This window comes from Brugia malayi (genome assembly GCF_000002995.4).
Source record: "Brugia malayi strain FR3 genome assembly, contig: Bm_v4_Chr4_scaffold_001, whole genome shotgun sequence".
In the NCBI taxonomy this organism is placed as follows: Eukaryota; Metazoa; Nematoda; class Chromadorea; order Rhabditida; family Onchocercidae; genus Brugia; species Brugia malayi.
Window position 1 is genome coordinate 2,236,213 of NW_025062478.1, and position 22,028 is coordinate 2,258,240.

At 21.4% G+C, this 22,028-nt stretch overlaps 1 protein-coding gene and 1 further gene across 2 annotated transcripts; both read right to left on the reverse strand.

The window, feature by feature from the left end:
• Window positions 1-507: 507 nt before the first annotated feature.
• Window positions 508-610, reverse strand: Bm16528. The gene has a single exon (XR_006228065.1). The product of XR_006228065.1 is annotated as a pre-microRNA Bm16528 (primary transcript).
• A 16,034-nt stretch (window positions 611-16,644) lies between these two features.
• On the reverse strand, window positions 16,645-17,113 carry Bm8380 (Uncharacterized protein; the record flags this gene model as incomplete). The annotated part of the gene is made up of 2 exons (XM_001893436.2): window positions 16,645-16,799; window positions 17,047-17,113. The coding sequence occupies 2 exons, from the start codon at window positions 17,111-17,113 to the stop codon at window positions 16,645-16,647; spliced, it is 222 nt and encodes a 73-aa protein (XP_001893471.2).
• Between the last annotated feature and the right edge of the window lie 4,915 nt (window positions 17,114-22,028).

The window sequence follows — 22,028 nt, forward strand, 5'->3', positions numbered from 1 at the left end:
AAAGAAGAAGAAGAAATGAAAAAAAAAAGCTTTAAATAGCAAAAAAGAAAATAATTATTTCTAATCGTTTACCTCTTTTCTTTTTTTTTTTTTTTCATATAAATTATTTATTACAAAAATTATTGCTTAAATTGTTCATTTTTACATTTTTTTCATTTCTAAATTTTTAAAATAGTTATAATTTTTTTCTTTCTTTCTTATTTCTTCTCGTTTTTTTTTTTTTTTAAATTTGATAAATAAGGAAATGAATAATGAAGAAAAAGAGATTAAATTTTTTGATTTAAAAAAGGAAATATGAAAATGAATAATTGTTAAAATAGAAAGAAATGGAAACAAAAAAAAAAAAAAAAATTAGAAAAAAAAAGAAAAAAAGAAGTAAAAACTAGTTTTTGTTAAATTATTTGTATCATTTTCCCACTTTCACTTTTCGTTTTTCCGACAAAACAAGCATTTTAGCATCTTCTCACCTCCATATAACGATGATATCTTTGTCTTTTACCCTTTTACTTACTTTTCTCTCTCTCTCTCTCTCTCTCTCTTTCATAAAAGTAATATAAACAAAAAGGAAGAAATAATAAAAGACAGAGAGAGAGAGAGAGAGAAAATTTAAAAAAAAAAAAAAACAAAGAATTTTTGTCAAATAATATAAATTTTGCAATCATTTATTATTAATTTTATCCCTCTTTTTCTCGTTTTTTTTTTTTTTTTTTTAATTTATTTTATTTTGTTTTGTTTTTTTTTTTGTTTTTGTTTGCATTATTAATTAGCATATTTTTGTTTTCTTAATATTTTTTATTTTTCGAAGAAAAAAAAAAAGATTTTTTTGAATTTGAAAATTTTTTTCTTTCGTATTAAAAATTTATATAATTCATTTCATTGTGTTTTATAAAATTCTTATTATAAAATTTATTAGTTAATTTTTCATTTCATAAATTTCTTTGCATAATTTTTAATGATTCTTTCTTTTAACAAAATCTTCTGCAAATTTTTTTTTTTTTTTTCTTTTAGAGGTAATATTAATATTTTCTAAGTTTAATTTATATGGCATACAAATTAAATATTATTTTAACAAAGTTGTTAATTTAAAATTTTATTTCATTTACAATCTTTGTTTTTCTTTGTTTTCCTTTTGTTTCATTTATTAAAATTATTTCAATTTTTTCAAGATTTAATATGTTATTTAATCTAAATGATTAATGCTTTATCGCTAAGTATTGGAAATTAAATTAATCTAATGGAAATTATCAATTTAAAATTTTATTTTGTAATTAATTAATTAATTTCTTCTTATAGACAATAATAAATTTGCATAAAATTAATTGAATGATTTAGCAATTAATTTAATTTATAGACATTAAAATTTGTAGAATAATTTTTACAATAAAATTATATTTCTTTTTACTATCAAAATAGCTATCATTGTTCAAAAGTATACAATTTTTTTTTTTTTTTTTTTTGTTTCTTAACACACATATATTTAACTTCTTTAACTTAACTTTTAAATTAATTAAACTATTTCAAATGAATAAAAATAATCATTTAATTTTGATTAATTTTAATTTAAAGAATTTAAACATATGTGTTAAAATATTATACATACATATAAATGAATTCAAGATGATTATGAATTTTGTTGCCAACGGGCATAAATAAAATTTTACCATTCGAAAAACATGGCATTTGAAAAGTGGATTTCAAGTTTGGCCGACTTGTAAGACCGGTTAATGAAAATTATTGAAAGCCTGATTTTACTGAATTATAGAATTGATTGTGAAAAAGATTAGTTGATTAGTGGCAGTTGAAAAGTTCTTCTTCTTCTTCTTCCTCTTCTTTGTATTGACAGAACATATATGAAAATGTTAAAACTGATAAACCGGATTGCACCTCCAATCGTTAGCACCGCCGATGGCAAATTCTGATTTCCTTTTTTTTCTCTCTCTCTCTCTCTCTCTCTCTCTCTTTCTTTTTTTCTTTTTTGTTTTTTGTTCTTTTTTTTTTTTTTTGTTTCGAATTTCTTTTCACAGTAATCAAAATTTATTTCTATGTTATTTTGAGTATTTATCCACCAATCAAATTCAATCTTTTCTACTATTATTATTATTTCCGTTTATTTCTTTCATCATTTTATGAAATAAAAATAAATAAATAAATAAGTAAATAAGTAAACAATGATATTTTAGATTTGGTAAATTATCAAAAATAATAAACAAAAGTTATTATTTATATTTAAATTCGTAATAAATTTGAATAGTTCAGAATAATTGTTTACTATTATAAATTATAGTACTATTATAGTGATAATTATACAATTAATATGTTTATAGTTATAATAGTTATAACTATGTCAATTGTGTATTTATATTTATAACAATATCAGTAGTATATTTATAGTCATAACTATACTGTTTATAGCTATATAGCATTAGTATAGTTAGTAAGTATTACTACAAAATATAGTTATAACTATTTAAAATAGCAAAAGTTACAGAAATTATTATTTGTACAAATCGCCTTAAATTTATTTATTTAACATTTTTATTTATTTATTTATTTTTGAATATGATATAATTATTAGTATAGTATTAGTATAATTAACAATATGTCATTAGTATAGTTATAAATATTACGATAGTATTTGATATAGTTATAAATAATATATTAATAACATTTTTGCATCTATTCCATAATTAATTCTAATATTCGATTCTAAAAATTAATTATAATTATTATTCGAAATGAAAAAAAGATACTATCTTGTTATTATTAACATTAAATATTTTAAAAATAATAAAATTACTATTTTATGATTAAATATTATCATCTTTATTAAACATTATTAAATATTACAATCTATCATTAACCTAATTTCAGTAGTTACATAATCATATCTATCGTTATCATTTATCATTTTATCAATATTTGAACAAATTATCTTCTTGCATCAATTAATAAATTTTTGTTTTTATTTTGCATTACAATTTAAAATACAACTTGAATTTATCATTTCAAATCGGAAAATTATGAAAATTTACTCAAATTTTTTTTAAATTTTATTCTAATTTTTAATTTTAAAATTTCAAAATTTTTTTTTCCATTTCAATTATTGTAAACAAATTTTCTCCTTTTTTTTTTCACTTTATTTAGCAATATTTAGCGAAAAAGGGAGAGAGAGAGAGAGAGAGAGAGAGGAAAGAAGAGGAAGAGAAAGAAAGAAAAAAAAAAACTTACCATAGAAGTTTTCAATTTATTTGAATTTATTTTCAAATCTAAAAACAGTATTGCGATGATAAAAATTTTTTGAAAAAAAAAAAAAAACTACAAAACTGAACAGGTTTTGATTAGTACATTTGGCATATAATATGTTATTGTTACCTTTGATTTCTGATTTTCTCTCTTCATTACATCAACTTTTTACCTTTACCTTTTCTTTAAGTTACAATTACTGTACTTTTTTTCTTTTCTTTTTTCTAATTAATAAATTTTTATTTGGAAATAATGATAAAATTTTGGAAGTTATAAAAAATTATTAACTTTAATAATTAGCTAATTTAATTTAATCTTTTTTAATTACTAATTAAGATTATATTATAGGAATCATTAATTTTTAAAATACAAATAAATCTTTTGATTTATTAACATATTTTTTTTTTTTAGTAGAGTTATAAGTTATTAAAAATAATAATAGTTAATATAAAATAAAATGTTTCTTTTTTTTTTTTTAATTAACATTTATGTATTTTCTTTTTTTCTTATATTAATGTCATAAAGAATTTATACATTTGTAATAAATAATATTCAATGACAATTTTCATTGTTCGACGATTGATTTAAAAAAAAAAAAAAAAAAAAGAAAAACAAAATTTTATTTCCTTTTAAACTAAAATGTTAATTTAAAAAAAAAAAAAAAAAAATAATAAGTGGAAATGACAATAATAATTGATGTATACCATTTTTATAAAAAAAAAAGAATGAATTTAATTAATAATATTTTAAATTATTTCATTATAATCCTATTTTATAATATAATTACTCTTAATTAGTATATGGAAAGAAAATTATAATAATAAAAAGAACATTTGTAGTTATTATTATTATTTAATAAATGTTTATGATATACTCAGGCCTATTACTTACAGCTGTTATATTTCCTATAATACATTCAGGCCAATTATAGCTATGCTATCACAGCCTTAGAATATATTTGGCCTATTTTCTTGGCCTATATGTTGTTATAGCTTTATAATACATTTAAGCCTGTCATTGTTATCCTTACAGCTGTTATAGTCTCTATAATATACTTAGGCTTGTTACTACTATGCCATTATAGCCTTATAACACATTTAGACCTCTTATCATTATGCTGTCACAGCCTTATAACACATTCAGGCCTCTTATCATCGTGCTATCATAGCCTTATAAAGTCTCTTATCACTGTGCTATCGTAGCCCTATAACACATTAAACCTGTTTCCATCATGCCCTTATAACACATTTGGGCCTGTTATCAGTATCATTACACTGCCATACACTTAGGCTTGTTATCAGTTATCATTACACTGCCATACATTTGGGCTTGTTATCAGTTATCATCATACTGCCATACATTTAGGATTGTTATCAGTTATCATCATACTGCCATTCATTTAGAATTGTTATCAGTTATCATTACACTGCCATACATTTAGGCCTGTTATCAGTTATCATTACACTGCCATACATTTAGGCCTGTTATCAGTTATCATGATGCTATCATAGCCTTATAACACATTCTTCCTTATAATACATGCAATGTTTGTTTCTTATTGCTGTAATTTATTGTTGTATTTCTAATATATTATTGTTACATTATTATTATTATTGTTATTAGCCTAACAATACATTCAAGCTTATTGTTATTATACCTACACTTTATGCTTACTGTATTTTTCGCTTTTCATTTTATCTTCATCGATTATTTTTATTATGCATAAAATGTACAAAAATACTAATAATTACTCATATTGTTACGATATCATATTTATTCTTTTTCTTTTTTTGACTAATAATAATTAATAATTTTCCTTTGATCTTTTTGTTTTAAATTTTATTTTCTTTTTTTTTCTTTTATTTTTGCTACCCCCCACAATTTGATCATCTTTTCTCTCTTTTTCTTCTTTTCTCATTAAATATTATTATTATTTTTTCTTTTTTTTTTTTGCATTTATAAAAAAGCCTAAAAATGATAGCAAATTTTTAGAGGGACGAACACGTCAAGCATATTTATATGTATGTATATTTATGCTAATTTCTTGCATATTTGATGAGCAAACATGAACAAACAGATGATATAGGCTAACGAATTAATAAATACATTTCTCTCTTGCTTATATCATTGTATTTAGCCGGTTTGATTAATCCGGACAGACGGAAAAGAAAAGCGGAATGAGTGAGAGAAGAGAGAGGGAGGGAGAAAGAGCGGAAAAAAAAGGAATAGTGTAACAGGAAATGGAAAATATAATCAATCCGGAACGGGGAAAAAAAAAATTAGAAGAAGAGAAATTGGTAAAGTTTAAGAGTTATTTAGCAAAAAAAAAAAAAAATTGATCATTTATCATTTTTTTGTGCTTTTGTTTTTTTTTTTTACCCTCTCTCTCTCTCTCTCTCCCTCTGTCTTCATTTTTCATTTTATTCTCTCTCTCTCTCTGTTATTTATTTATTATTATATTTTATCTTTTTTTTAAAATTAATCTATCTGATAAGATTTTTTCTCTTTCTTTTTTGTTTTGTTTCCTTTTATTTTTGTTGATGACAAGGAGAGAGAGAGAGACAGAGAGGGAGAGGGAGAGAGAAAAAGAGAGGGAGGGAGAGAGAGAGAGGGGGAGACTAGCATAGAATGTCATTTGGCCTAGCAAAAATGCATTAATAGAAAATGATTAGCATATTTGAGCTTTTCTAAAAAACTAATCATTCTTCTCATCTATAATCATTTCTTTTCTTTTTTTTTCATCGTTTTTTTTTTTTTTTTTTTTTTTTCTTTTCTTTTTTTTTTTTTAAAAAAAATTATTATTTAAATCTTTTGAAATTTTTTTTGTTGTTAATATTTTAGAAAGATTAGTGAAATTTTTTAAATTTATTCCACGAATATTTGCATAATTTAATTCGCTGTGAGTTTTTTTTTTTTTTTTTTTTTTTATAATTAATTAAAATTCACTCCGAATGATTATATTATTTGAGGAAAATAATGTATAAATAATTTATTTGACCAAACTTCGAGTATTTTCTGATCAGAATTTTTTGTGATTTTGATCTTGATCATTGATCATTGGGGTGATTAATGTTAATTTCAAATCTTTGTTCTTATCATTTTATATTTATCAGTACTAAAATGCTTTAGCAACAAAAAAAAAAAAAGGAAGAGAAGAGAGGAAAAAAGAAAAATAATATTTGAGTCAGAATTTTTTCATTTTCATTGCTGCGAATTTAATTTTGAATGTATTTAAAGCTTATGAAATATTTATAAGCATTTTTCTTTTCGATCATCCATTATTGCTAAAAATAAATGATCAATGCATTATGCATTTTTAGTTGACATTTTCAAATTTTCATTGCTTAAATTCCAATTTGTTAAATGTAAAATACATTTACTATGGCTTTTGCTAGCTAATATTTCAATCAAAAATTTAATGAAATTTTTTTTAATTGTAAATATTAAATGGAATAATTATAATATAAATTAATCGTTCAATTCATTTTTCCTCATTTTTGTTCAATTGGATTGGTTCACTTTTTTTTTTTTTTTTTTTGCTGAATTTTTAAATTCTAATGGAAAATTGCTAACTATTATTTATTAAATAGCTAATTATTTATTAACTATTATTTACTAAATAGCTAATTATTTTTTAAGTAGCTAATATTGCTTTAAAAAAATTTTTAATTCTAATTCTTTCTTCCCCCCTCTATTTTGAATTGTTGCAATCAGTAACAAAACTTTCATTATATAATCTATGTTACTTTAAATTGATAATTTTAATTTTTTTTTTTTTTAAATTTAACAATTTCTTCATTATTTCCTCATTTGTCCGTTTTTTTTTTTTTATCAGTTCTTTTCTTTCCAATACATTGCTTTTTTGAAATATATTGGTGTAATTTTATCAAAATGTTTATTTATTTATTTATTTGCTTGTTTGTTTATTTATGCTTTATGCTTATTGATTTATTTTTTGATCATTACAAATGCATTGTGTTTTGCTTCAATCATTGCCAATGATTATTCAAAAATTTTAACATTCATTGCTTTTTCTCTTCTTCTTTTCTTTCATTTTTCTTTTTTCTTTTTTTTTTTTTTAAAAAAAATTATCCATAAAATTGATTCATTATTGCATAAATGAAAAGAAAGAAAAGTAGAAATTTATATGAAAAATATATAAATATTTAAATTTATTTTATTATTTGAGAATATGCAAACGAAATAAAAATGCATTTTTTTATTTTTTATTTTTCCATTCCTTTTATGCAAATGGAATTATATTATTAAAAAAAAAAAAGTAATTGATATTTGGTAAAGAATATTTTTCAAAATTTTTATTCATAATTATTTCCATTTTTTTTTTTTATCAAAATTATATTTGATGATTAGTCATTTAATCAATTGATACCTTTATATATATACTTTTTTTTTTTTATAAATAACTACTTTTATAAATATTTATCACATAAATTTTATAACGATTATTTATTTATTTATTTGTAAATTTAATTTATTTCCAAAAATTTTCCATAATAACTGCTTTTATTTCTTCCTCTTTTTCTGCAGTTTAACTATTTTCATTTTTTTTTTTTTTTTTGGTTTTTAAAAATCTTTTTTATTTGTTTATAAATTTAATTTAAGTCCAAAATTTTTTCATGATCAAATTTTTATTAAATGTTATTCTTATCAGAGATAAAATTTTAATTCAATTGAAAATGATAATTTAATGTATCATTATTCTAATTTTATTTTTCTCTTTTAAAATTAAAATTTCTTTTTTTTTTGTTTTTTTTTTTATTTAACTTATTAATATACTTAAATTTTTAGCTAAATTAAAATTCTTATTTTAATTTCTAATATGTATATTAGAAATATTTCATTTCTAATAATTCATTTTATTTTGAATTAAATCATTTTTTTTTAATTTAAATTATACGCTAATTAACAAATATACTGTACATTTCAAATGATTAAAAGAGAGGGAGGGAGAGAGAGAGAGAGAGGGGAAGAGAAAAACGGAAAAAAGGAAAGAGATTTTGTTGTATTGAAAATTCCGGAAAGCAGGTCGAATGATCACTGTTGACAGTAATAATGAATCCCAATGTACTTTTCTCATCTGTTCTCCTTTTTATTGAAAAAATTTCAAATTGCGGTTATGGACAGCAATTCAATTTGTCGCGACATTCTGTCACATACATACACAGACACATTAATATACATATATATACATACATACACACACATACACTAACATGCACATACATACATTTATATAAATTCTAATACAGAAGAAAAAGAAAGAAACCTGTTCTTGCATTAGTATTAGTATTATTATCAGTGCTAATCATTCATAATGTTTAAATTTTTAACAAAAAAAAAAAAAAAAAAGAAATTTATTTTTATCATAAATTTATGCATAAATTAATTTTAAAAAAAATTTTTAATGAGAAAATGCTAATGAAACAATGAAAATAATAATTGATAATATTCGTTTTTTTTTTTTTTTTTTTTTTTATTTATTATGCAAATATTTTAAAAAAAAGGAAAAAAAAATATTATTTTACATAAAAGTTATCAGTAATAATTATTTTGATAAAATTAACAGCAAAAAAGAAAAAAGTATTATTACTATTTATAATGTTTAATTTTTCTTGCATACATTTCATTGAATTTTTTAAGTATTAAATATTTTAAAAATAGAACTGCAAGATATAATTATAGTAGAAAAATAATTTTTTTTTTTTTTTTTTCGATAATATCTATTTATTTGATCTATAATCCTGCAATCAAATAAGATTATAGAAAATGTATTATAATTAATTCATTCATTTTCCTTTTCTTCTTTCCGATTTTATTTTTTCTTTTTTTTTTAAAAAAAAAAAAACTATCACACTATTATTTGATAGAATACAAAAATGAAACAAAAAATTGTGTTAATTTTTAGCAAAATAATTTTAGAAAAAAAAAAAAAAAAAAATGAAATTTAACTTATCATTATCATAATTTTAAAATTAACACCTGAAAAATTTAAAATTAATTCAGGAAATTATCAATGAATTCATTTTTCTAAACACTATTTTATCATTTAATTAAAATTATAATTGTTATATTACATTCTTCTAATATATATCATAAAAGATAGGTAAAGCTTCTAAAGAATTAGCGAAATTTTTGTTATATTAAAATTATGAATTAAATAATTATTTGAAAATGATTCTTTTTTTTTTTTTTCTTTTTGCATAATTATTAAAAACTCTTTTTTTTTTCGTCTTTAAATTTTATTTCCTCTTCTTTTTCCTTCATCTTTTCTAAATAAGTTCGAACATTTTCAAATTTAGTTACAGTGCAAATTGTACTTTTTTTTTTTGAACTGAAATAAAAAGAATTGAACAATTTTTGATGCTTTTTTTTTTTTTTTTTCTTTTTCTTAATATATAATCTGTGACAAGAATGGGTCAATCACTTTTTTTTTTTTTTGCCTTTCCTATTTCCCGCATTTTCGTTACCTCTCCTCTACACTTCTCGTCATCCTTTTAATATTTTCATCCTCTGTCCCTCCCTCTCTTTACCTGTCACCCTCTGTCCTCTGTACCTGTCACCCTCTGTCCTCTGTACCTGTCATCCTCTGTCCTCTGTCCCAATCATCCTTTTTTTTTTGTTCGTTTTTGCAAAAATTACATTTATTGAATGAATAGATCAAATTATCTTGCATCATCTTTAATCCCCGCTTTTTTTTTTTTTTTTTTTTAGAATTTTCCTCAATAATTTTTATCCCAAATAATTCTATAATAATTCTTTTTTGATGACATAATGATCTTTTATTTATTTTTTTTATTTGGAAAATAGGGAAAAAGTATATTTCATCTTTTTAAAGTAATATTAGTTTGTTTGGTTTAAATAAAAAAAAAAGATTATTGCATGATTTTTTCTTTTTTAAATAATTGTTATATTTAAATTTGTAATTAAGTACTTTATTATAGTTTATGTAATTATTTTAATTACAAGAAATATTATTTCATTTCTTTTCTTTTCAACTATAATATGATAAGAAGTTAAATGTGAAATATAGGCTGAAATTATTAAGTAAAAATTTAACTATTTAATCAATCAATAATTATATTTATTTATGGAAATAAGTAATACTGAAAATGATTAATTGATTATCACTCACGTTATCATTATCATTATCATTACTTACTTCAAATATTTCCTTTATCAAAAACAATAAAAATGAGGAAGAGAAAAAGAAAGAGAGAGAGAGAGAGGTAGAATTGATAAATAAAAGTAAATATTATCTGTAAGCTAAATAAAGAAGGAAAAATTATTGTTGTAATATTTGTAATTTCAACGTTAATGTTAATCACATCTTATCATTTTCAATTTCATTGATAACTGATATTAATTTACGAACACGTAGCAGTACACGTACTGCTACGTGTTCGTTTTTTTTTATTGATTAGATTTGTTTTTATTTATTATTGCATTCTTACCTGTATTCTAGCACTCCATGAATAAAATATTTTCTCAATTTTCTCAGCCAAATTTATTAAAATAATTATATCTAATATTCAAAAAAAAAAAAAAAAAATCCGTTTCTTTTATTATTTTAAATAAATTAAATTAAATTAAAATCAATTAAATTATAAAATGTCTCAAAATTTTTTCCTCCTTCTTTTTTTTCTAACAAATTTCATTTAAAATTAAATCTAAATAAATTTTTGAAATATTCCAAATTTTCAAAAGAGAAACAAATAATAAGAGAAAATTTAAAAAAAAAAAAAAAAAAAAAAAGAGACGAAGGTAACGATTTAAAAAAAAAAAAAAAAAAAAAACAAAAAAGCTACAATAATTTGACCTGAAGGTCATTTTATATTGGTAAGTCAAAAAAAAAAAAAAAATTACTCAACGTCAAGATCATTTTTTTTTAAAAAAAAATCAAAATCCATTCCGAATAGAAAAGAAAACAAAAAAAAAATGAGAGTTATCGTCCTTTTCTTCTTATCTTTCAACGTTATTATCAAATTTTTTCATATAATTTACGCTAATATAACATATATATAAACTTTTTTTCTTTTCTTTTAATTTCATTTTATATTTGAATTTATATTTGAATGTCGCCAGCAAATGAAATATTCTTTTTTTTTTTTTTTCTGGACAAGGACAACCTTCAGACAATGAAACTAAACTATTAGTAAGAGTAGTAGTAGTAGTAGTAGTAGTAGGAAGAAACGATTTTCATTTTCATATATAGTAGTAGTAGTAGTAGTAGTAGTAGTAGTAGGAAGAAATGATTTTCATTTTCATATATTATTATCAGTTTTATATCAAATTTAATTCTTTTTTTTTTTTTAAAAAAAAATTTGCTAACTTTTTTATTTTTTAATTTATTCGTTATTTTTTTAAATTATTTTTTTTTGTTCCTTACTTCTTTTTTCTTTGCTTGCTTTTACTTATTTAATACTTTTTTATTTAATTTATTTTAAGTAGTAGTAGTAAGGAATAAATAATCAAAAAAAAATTCTTTCATTTTCATATATTATCAGTTTTATATCAAATTTAACATTTCTCTCTCTTTTTTTTTCTTTTTTGAAAAATTTATTAATTTTTTTATTTCTTAATTTATTCATTAATTTTTAATTATTTTTTCTTTTATCAAAATTTTTTTTTTTTTTTTTTTTGTTTTTATTTTTTTTTTTTTTTTTTTTTTTTTTTAATTTTTTTGAAATATTTTTTTACTAATGTTTATTACAATGTTGGTAATTTTTTTTTTTTTTTTTTTCAAAACAATTATTGTTAATATAAAATATTAATAATTTGTAATTGTAGCAGCAATTTATTTTTTCATATTATTAAATTGTATTTAAATATGATTTTAAATTATATTTCAAAAAAATGAAAAAAAATTTTTTTTTTGTAAAAACTTCTAAGAAAATTGTTAGATGATGAATTGGCTTTTTATTTTTTGTCTTTTTCTTATCATTATAGTGATAAGAGCATTAATTGGCTCTACAATATGTTATCAGTGATAATGTTGCAATGTATCTGTTACATATTTTATAAAATTTATCTTTCACCAAACTAAATATACCATCGCTTCTTTTTTTTTTTTTCTTTTCAAATTTTTTTGAAATTGATAAATAAGCCAAATGAGATTAAAGTGAATTGCATTTCAAAATTAATTTAAATTTAAAGTGTTAAATGGAATAATTTATATTATTATTATTAATATATTTGCAATTTTTTAAAATATTCACTTTAATATTTCCGCTAATTTAAAAATTATTTCAACATTTATCGAATAGTTTTTTGATTACAAAATTAAGCTTATTTTAATTTTGAAAAATAAAAAAATTGTTATTAGAATAATTTTAATAGTTTAGAAATTTGATTCAACTATTTTTACCGGAAATTTACTTTTGCATTATCCTTACGAAATCTAGTTAATCGAACTATTCCACTCAGATTCTTATTCATTGATTATACATATATACTAGCAAACATTCAGTCATTTCTTTTTAACTTTCATTTTATTTCATTTATTATCGTTTGCTTTTGTCATCAATGTGTCACCCAATGCATAAAAAAGCTGCTTCATTTTATTCACATATCATTCATTCATAATATACGCATTTAATTGTTCATGGATTAACATTATTTTAATTAGGATGAATTAGCACAGCTATTAAAACTATTTTGGTTAATTAAAACTATCGTAATTAGGATGAATGGGTATGGCTATTAAAACTATTTTAATTAAGATGAATTAGTATAGCTATTAGAACTATTTTAATTAAGATGAATTAGTATAGCTATTAGAACTATTTTAATTTAGATGAATTATTTAATTAGTTAACATTAATTAGAGTTTATGTCTAAAAAGAAAATTTTATAATCATATATCCATATGTGACAAATATAGTTTGTCGACCGTCTTTCTTGTCATATTATTCAAATTCAATCATCATTGAGAAATTATTATTAATGTGAAGGTTATTTCCTACAATCAAATTATATTCATCAAACTATTTTACGCCCATACATTCAACTTTTCAACTTCACATAGCTTATTTCTAGTAGTTAAAATGTGAAATATTAAAAAATTCATATTTTCCATTATTGTCAAAGAGAGAAAAAAAAAAGGGATAGAATTTGACAAACATAAATTATTCGCCCTTCTACTTTTTCTTCTTTTTTTTTTTTTTTAATTTAGTAAGGAATAAAATTTAATAATTAAGTTTTGAACAATATTTCTGTAGCGAAATTAATAAAATTTTTAACTGTTCATAGTTTTAATTTATTATACGACCAGTTCCCGTATAATGCATATAAAATAGTCAAATAAGTTCTAATTGTCTGTTTTTTTGATGAATTGCTATTTTTTTAATTGTTTTAGCACTTAATTAAATTGTTTTGTTTTAAAATTTTTTCTTTTTATTTTTGCGCAAAATTAAAAAGTTGTAATTAAATTAAATTGTTCTTTAATTTATAATTGATTAGCTTAGTAATGTAATATTATTGGTATCATTCTTTCGAAATATGTTTTATTTAATCTTTGAATGATTTTTAATTATCTAATTTTTTTTCTTTCTCGCTTACATAATCATTCAAGTTTCGAAGTAATGTGTGAAATTTGAAATTGTTTTAATTCGGTTTCCAGCATTTTTTTTTTTTTTTGAAATATGAAAAAAATAAAAAGTGAAATTAAGCAAAAGAACAATAATTTTGCTAATTTAATTAAAATAAGATAATTAACAATTAAAGCTACTATATGAATTACTTAATATTTTAGCATTTTCCTTTTTTCACACAAATTAATAATGTAAATAGCAAAATGAGTAATACATTCTCCCTATTATTTATAAATAATAAGTTAGCTTTAATTGGAATATCTATTTCTATTTGATTTTTATTTGTGATAAATGATATGAAATGAATATTACATTGAAATGATACATTTGATTAGGAAAACAATTTGCATTTCATTTATTCTATCTGAAATGAAAAATAAAAATCTTTATTTCACTTATTTAAATTCTCAAATTTTATAATAGTAATATAATTAATTTATTTCTTTTTTCTTACAACTATCATTTAATTCATACCATTTTATTTTGTTATATCCAAAATTTTAATATTTTTATCAATTGGCAACATTTGCTATTATTTTTCAGGCATTTTTTATTTTTCGTCTTATTTTAAATAAACTGATAAGGTCAGAGGTTATAAAACTATAGAAATTACTGTCTACATTTATGCTGTGATGTTTGTTGGTGATAATGGGTATTGGTGTCAACGGTAATAATGGTGTTAGTTGGTACCCATCACAGGCTGGTGCCTATTAGTTTGGCCTTCTTTTCCTTCACCTCTTCCTCCACCTTTTCCTCCTCTTCCTCTTCCTTCCTTCTTTCCTCCTCCTTTTTCATCTTCTTTTTCCTCCTTCTTCCTTCATCATCTCATGCTATTACTGTTCCTACTTTCGCTCCATCTTTTCGAGATTATTTCCTCGTGCGACCTCTCTAATGGACCGGTTATTGTGCAGGAGGAAATCATATCAACATATTAGATAGAAACATACACATACACACATACATACATATATACACAAAACCATCCATATATTGTGGGTGACGTTTGGTGACAACAGTTCAACAGAGTTCATTTTGGTATATTGTCACCTACAAGTTGCTGAAGAACCGCCTATTTCTCCTGCCCTCTCCCCCTCTCTCTCTCCTTCTTTCTTCTCATTTCCTATCATCCGTTCCAACCTGTTGAAGCTGGTTAAATCGAATCATCATCTTTTAACTACATCTGTCCTTTATCTTACCTATGACCTGATGGTCAAAAATCTTCTTTTACCTTCTTCCATGCACAAAAAAAAAAAAATGAAATTGTTCCTTTCTTTTCATCTGTTTAACAAATATCTTTTTCTCTTCTTCAAATCTTAGGTATTATCATTTTATTTTATGCTCTAAATTTTAATTTTTTTCTTTCAAATCTTCTTCTCCACCTTCTCTCCTTTCCATGCTCTTTTGATTAATTCTCTTTCAACAAAGTATTATTGTTTTTTTTTTTCCTTTTTTTTTTTTTTTGTTACTTTTTCTTCCTGTCTTTGATGATAGCCTACGGCATTCATCTATCTAGAATCCCATTTTTCTGATCCTAACAGAGAGAGAGGGAGAGAGAGAGAGAGAAAGGAAAATACAACTTTTTTGTTGTTTTTTTCCAGTTATTTTGAATAAAAAAAGGTTTATCTTGTTTAGTGGTTGAAATGATATGAAAAGGTTATGTGTAAATATCTATTTATGATTGATAAGATTATATCTTTTCATTGTATTTTTATATTTTCCACTTTTTTTTTTAAAAAAATAATCAAAATTACATATTCTTTTTATTTTCTTTTTTATTCTTTTTATTTTTCTTTTTCTCCTTTTTTTTTTCTTTTTTTTTTTTGTCGCAGAATTAATTTTTAGAATAATTACATTCAGCAAACTTTAATTTTTTTTATTTTTGGATTTTTTTTTCTCTTTAACTCATCTTTCTCTCTCTCTCTCTCTTCCTTTTTCCCCTATTGAGACATTTTGATATTTAAAGTTTGCAAATGAAGATATATAAAATCTTGTTCAAATCTTTTTCTCTTTTTTTTTCTAATTTCCATCCATTTTTGCAGGTCTTTTCTTTTCCTTCTTTTTTCGGTTACTTTTTCGAATTTATATTCTTTCATATGTATTTTTTTTAGTTTTAAATAGTAATTTGCATTCCATTTTTTTTTTTTTTTTTGCAAAAAAAAAAGTGTTCAAAGCTAAAGCATTACAAATAAAAAAATTTATTTTTAGCATATCATTTTAATTCATTTCAATTATATCATGCAATGGTAATTCCGGAAAAGATTTATATGCAAAATTTTCCGGCAATAAATTAGTAAAATGAATATAATAGAAATTTTTTTTCTCTTTTTAATTAAAAAAAAAAAAAGCATTGCTGATAAATTTATTGAAAAGTGTGCCTTAAAAACTTGTATAACTTTAAATATATCTTTTCTGCTGAATTTTTTTTTCTTAATATCGTTCGAAACAAAAACTAATGAATGCATTGAAATGTAATGAAAATGTAATGAGAAAATCATCGACTTATACAATTTGCTAATTAAGCAAAATTAATTAATTACTATTATATGTTTATCTAATAAATCATTTTTTGATAAATTATAAATGTTATTTTTTTTCTATTGCTTATTTCCTGCAATTTTATAATATTAATCATTCCCATTCATAAACAAAATGTATGATCCATACAAGATTTTTGAGAAATTTGTTTGAATTTTATTGTGTAAATAATAATATTCCATAGATATTCATTCTTTGTATACACAACGGAACTTAGGGAGGAAAGGATAGGCGGTACCCGATCAGCCAGAAGAGGTCAACTTTGTCGAGTCGGTCGACTGGCACCGCTTCGGGGAGGAAGTCCATCACCATCAGCACCACCACCAGCACCACCATCATCATCAGCACCATCAACATCATCATCATCGTCATCATCATCATCATCTCTAAGTACTATCATCTGACCATCATCTGAGTACCATCATCATCATCATCTGAGTATCATCATCAGTTACCATTATCATCGTTATCACCTAAGTATCATCATTATACCATCAACATTATCATCATCTAAGTGTCATCATCAACATCAACATTGTAATCATCTAAGTATCATTACCATCAACATTATCGTTATCCAAATATAATCATCATCATCTTTCCGAGAAGTATCATCTTCAACAACATCAATTATCATCTTCCCTTTTCTTCTAAGTACCATCACCATCAAAATCATCATCATTCTTTTTCAAAGTACCATCATCTGTCCTAAGTATCATCATCATCAGTGTACCAGTTGCTCCTATTCCTGTTCTTGATTTTTTTTTTTTATTTCCTGAGTCATACTTTTGATAAAAAAAAAGTGACAACCTTACTCAATTTTTTTTTTGTTTTAAATTTTGATTTGACCTCTTAAAGGAAGAATTTTTTTTTTTTTTAAGAAGAAACAAATTACATTTCACTCTAATTTCTTCCTTTTTCATTTGCTTCCATAAGAATAACATTTTCGTTTTTGTTATAATCATTACAATTTATAATGAATATATTTCAATTAAATTATAGTTGTTAAGAAAGCAATTATGTAAGTGAAATATTAAAAAATAGATTAATTTAGCATTTTTTTTTCATTGCATATGATTTTTCTTATCATACATTTCTATCATTGATGTCAAACTAATAAAACTTTGATATGTTTATCAGATAATTATTCATCATTCATTACAAAAAATGTAAAAAGCATTATGAGGCATTATGCAATCAAAAAAAAGAAAAAGCAAGCTGATCATATCATTTACATTTGTTACAGAGTATTTGTTTACAAATTGATAATAAAATTGAAAATTAGAATTTTGTTTGTATGCAAAAGAAAGAATAGCAAAAAGTAAAAAAAAAAAAAACGAAAAAAAGCAAAAGAGTAGAAAAAATAAAATAAAATAAAAGCTTATTCAGTTTTTTCACATTGCTATCTTATCACTAAATATATGTTCATTTCAATTTCTCTTCTTCATCCATAATTTAATTCTTCTTACTTTTTCAATTTTTCTTTCTTGATTTTTTTCATTTATCATTTTTTTTATAATCACTGTAGAATTAACAATTATTGTTTAAAATTATACAACTGATAATCTGATTGTTTTTTTTTCCCATATATTTTAACATTCTCAAATGAATTCAAAGATTATTTTGAATACTATTTCTTCAATGATGTAATATTTTACACTGATTATCATAACTGCGATATGTTTGTCTTATTTGCATTGTGATAAATAAACAATATTCATAATCAATTCTTCAAAATGATTTTTAATGAAATTATCAATTGATGAGAGTATTAGCAATTTTGAAGTTACAAATTACTAATATAAATATACAAAAAAAAAAAAAAACAAAAAACAAATAATTTGAAAATAACAATCAGATTATCATATAAATATATACTTTAAAAAATTTTCAGTCAAAAGTTTATCATTTAAATCGTTCATAGAAATAATTATTGATAGAGCTATTTATCTTATCAAATAAATACAATTTATTAGATATACTAGTATTGAGTTATTGGTATATTATCATTATCATAGTTATTATCACTAGTATCATTGCTACAAATTATCAATTTTTGTTGTTCCAAATTAACAAACCGGTTTCATCCATCCTTTTTTTCCTCTCTCTCTCTCCCCCATTTTTCTTTTTTAGTTAAATTTAAATTAAAACTGGAAAAAAAAAAAACTAAAATATTAAATGTTTCGTGGGAAAGAATGGAATATAGAAAGATATAATATAAAATACAATTTATAAACTTTTGAGATAAAAAAAATGAAAGAACTATTCCTGTTATTTTTAATAAAAAAAAAGAAAGTGATGTTTTTGTCTATTTCTTTCTCCCTCTCCCTCTCTCTCTCTTTTTAAAAAATTAATTTAACATGGTGAATAGCAGCTTAAACAAGATTTTCTTGTTTTTTGTTAAAAAAAAAACATAAACAAAAATCCAAAAATGTCTTTTCTGTCAATTAGCTTATCAATATCTGTGATAACAGGTATTGATAAGCTTGTTTTAACAAAACAAGTTTTCTCTTTTTTTGTGGTCAAATGAAAAAGAAAATTTGGAAGAGAAAAAATGAATAAGAAAATATGAAATAGCAAGTATAGTTTTAATAATTAATTAATCGTTACCATTGGATATTTACAGTACAAACTATGGAACAAAACTTAGACATTCACAATTATAAATTTAAATTTTAATTCAAATTTCATATTTTGTTGCTATAATGGTTTTTCTTCAAAAAAAGAAGAAAGAAAAAAATGATATGTATGCAAGAAAGTAAAATAAACTTATACTGTTTTAAATTTTAGGTTACTTTAAAACTTTCTTTTTTGAATTTATTTTATTTCGAATATTTGATGATTAGGCATGATTAAAATATATAATATAATTTTATCATAACATTGAAATTCTTCCAATACTACATTTTCGTTAAATCATTTCAGATATCTGATAGATAGATTTTTCGATATTTCAATTCTGATATTAACAATACGTATGCTTTCAAATATACATCTGTGTTAATGCAGCAGAATTGTAAATATTATGTTAATGATTTGGAATATTTAGTGGAAAAAAGTGAAAGAGAAGAATGTGTAAAAGACAGGGAGAGAGAAAGGGAGAGAGAGAGAGGGAGAGAGGGAGAAAGAAAAACTCTTAAGAATTAAAATTGTAATCAAAAATTGATTACAAGAATTTTTTTCTTTTTCTTTTCTTATCAATATTAAAGACAAAAGATGAAAATATTAAAAAAGTATTATAAGATGCTAATTTGGTAATAATCATTTCTCATTGCTTTTTTTTTTTAAATTTCTCAAATATTTTTATCAAAACATTTATATTTTTTTTAAAACGATAATTGTAAATATAAGGTTAAGATAAAAGCAAATATTATATTTGGAAAATTGGATAAAAAAAATCAAACATACACCAGTTTTTTTTTTTTGATTTTTTAGAGTTTTAATTTAAAAACTTTTTTTTTCTTTCTTTTATAGATGATTTATACATGGAATGTATTTTTCAATTTTTTTTTTTTTTTCTTTTCTTTTCTTTTTATGAATTTAACGATGAAAAAGGAAAAAAAAATATTGAGAAAATGCAAATGAAAAAATTTGTAGAATGTTATATATAAGTATATATGATTATATATATTTAGTAAAAAAAGAAAAAAGAAAATTTTAAATTTTCTTAAAAAATTTTTCAAATATTTCAGTCATATCATTTATATTCTTTTAATTTTTATTATTTATAATTTTTAAAAATAAATTTTTTTTTTCATTTTCTTTTTTAAAAATTAATTGTTCTTCTTTTTTTCTTTTTTGCATCATTTCAATATTAATCATTTTTATATTTAAATTAAAATTTTTAAATTTTAAAATGATGCTAAAATTTGAAATATGAAATGACATAATTATAATCAACTTCCTCTATATTTTTACATTTTCTATATTCATCATATTACGTATTCAATAATGAACTCAACTTGACCTAATTTTTGATAGGGTAAAAACAAGGTCATTGACTTCGTTCGTTCATCGTTCTCTTTTTATTTGCCACAAAGAAACACAATATTATCATTATTATCATTATTATCATCAACATCATCCAATTTTTATTCCATCAAGCAATTGTACTATTTTTTTAAATTAAATTTTATATTTTATTATTATTATTTACTAATGATTAATACTTTAATCATAGATTTGAAAAAAGAAAACACCATAAGGAAGCACAACACTATCATTATTATCACTATTATCATTATCATCATCCAATGTTTATTTCATCAAGCATTCGTGCTATTTTTTAAATTAAATTTTCATTATCACTATTATTATTCATTGTTATTATTAACTTATGATTATTACTTTAATCACAGATTTGGAAAGAAAGAGTGAGTGATTATCAAAAATGATGATCTTTAAATGTTGTTCTTTTTCATTCTTTGTTTTCATTAGCTTAATAGCAACAAACGTTATCAGTTGCAGAACTGTTATCAGTTACTCATCATATTTGTGATTAGTTATTGAAGAGAATGATAAGTATATATATATTTGGATGTACACACACATATATATATACATATATATTTATATTGGCCATTTCTTCTTATTCAATTTCTACGTAAGAAATTCCAAGGTATTTGTTTGTGATAAGCACTGATAAGGTATAATATGAAGTTCTTTTCCACTTTTATTTCTTTCACAAATTCAATGCAGTTTTATATTTTATCATTTTCTTATCAGTTATTTTATATTATTTCTAGCATCAAAATTATTCTCCTAACAAAAATAATTTATACATTATATTATGATGCTATAAATTATTCAAACTAAATTAAATGAATAATTATGTTATCATTTTAATGATTACAATTTTTAGTAAAAATATACAGTTATTTTACATAATTTGTATTTATTATTAATATAAAACTATTAAAAAAAAAGTAACTAATTTAGATCATTTCAAAATAATTTGAAATAATTTAGTCGGTTTTGGATTAAAATGATTAATGTATGTTTCAGATAAAAAATAAAAACTTTTTTTTTTTTTTAGAAAGTGACAGTGTAAATACGAAAAATATCTATAAATCAAATACATAAGCAAAAAAAAGAGCAAAAAGGAAAAATTCGTTGAATTTTTTTTTTTTTAAAAAATTGAAAAAATGTGCAGTTGTCAACAAGTTTTGAGAAATGCTAATTTTTATGAAAAAAAAAAAAGAAAAGAGGCTTACTAATATATTTTAATTAATTATCGCCCTCTTTTTTTTTTATAATTTTGATTTATAATTATTATATTATATATTCTTTAATGTTTATTTTTTTTTTGCCAATAATTTTAGTTTATTTTTATACCATTATTAATTTAATTGATGAAATAGATTAAATTGATAATAAAAATAAATTGCTATTAATTGTTCAACTTTCTCTTTCTCCCTTCCCTTTTTTTTTTCAAAAATTACAAAAATATATTTAATGATTCCTAGTAAAAAATGAAATGAAAAATAATTAATATTTTAATTTAATTCATTAATTTTATTTTAAATTGAACTATTAAATATATACGTTAATTTGACAATGTTTTCTCAGTTTTTTTCTCTCTTTTGCAATTATTGAAGAAAAAAAATTAAACCATAAAGTAATTTTTTTTTTGATTTAGGT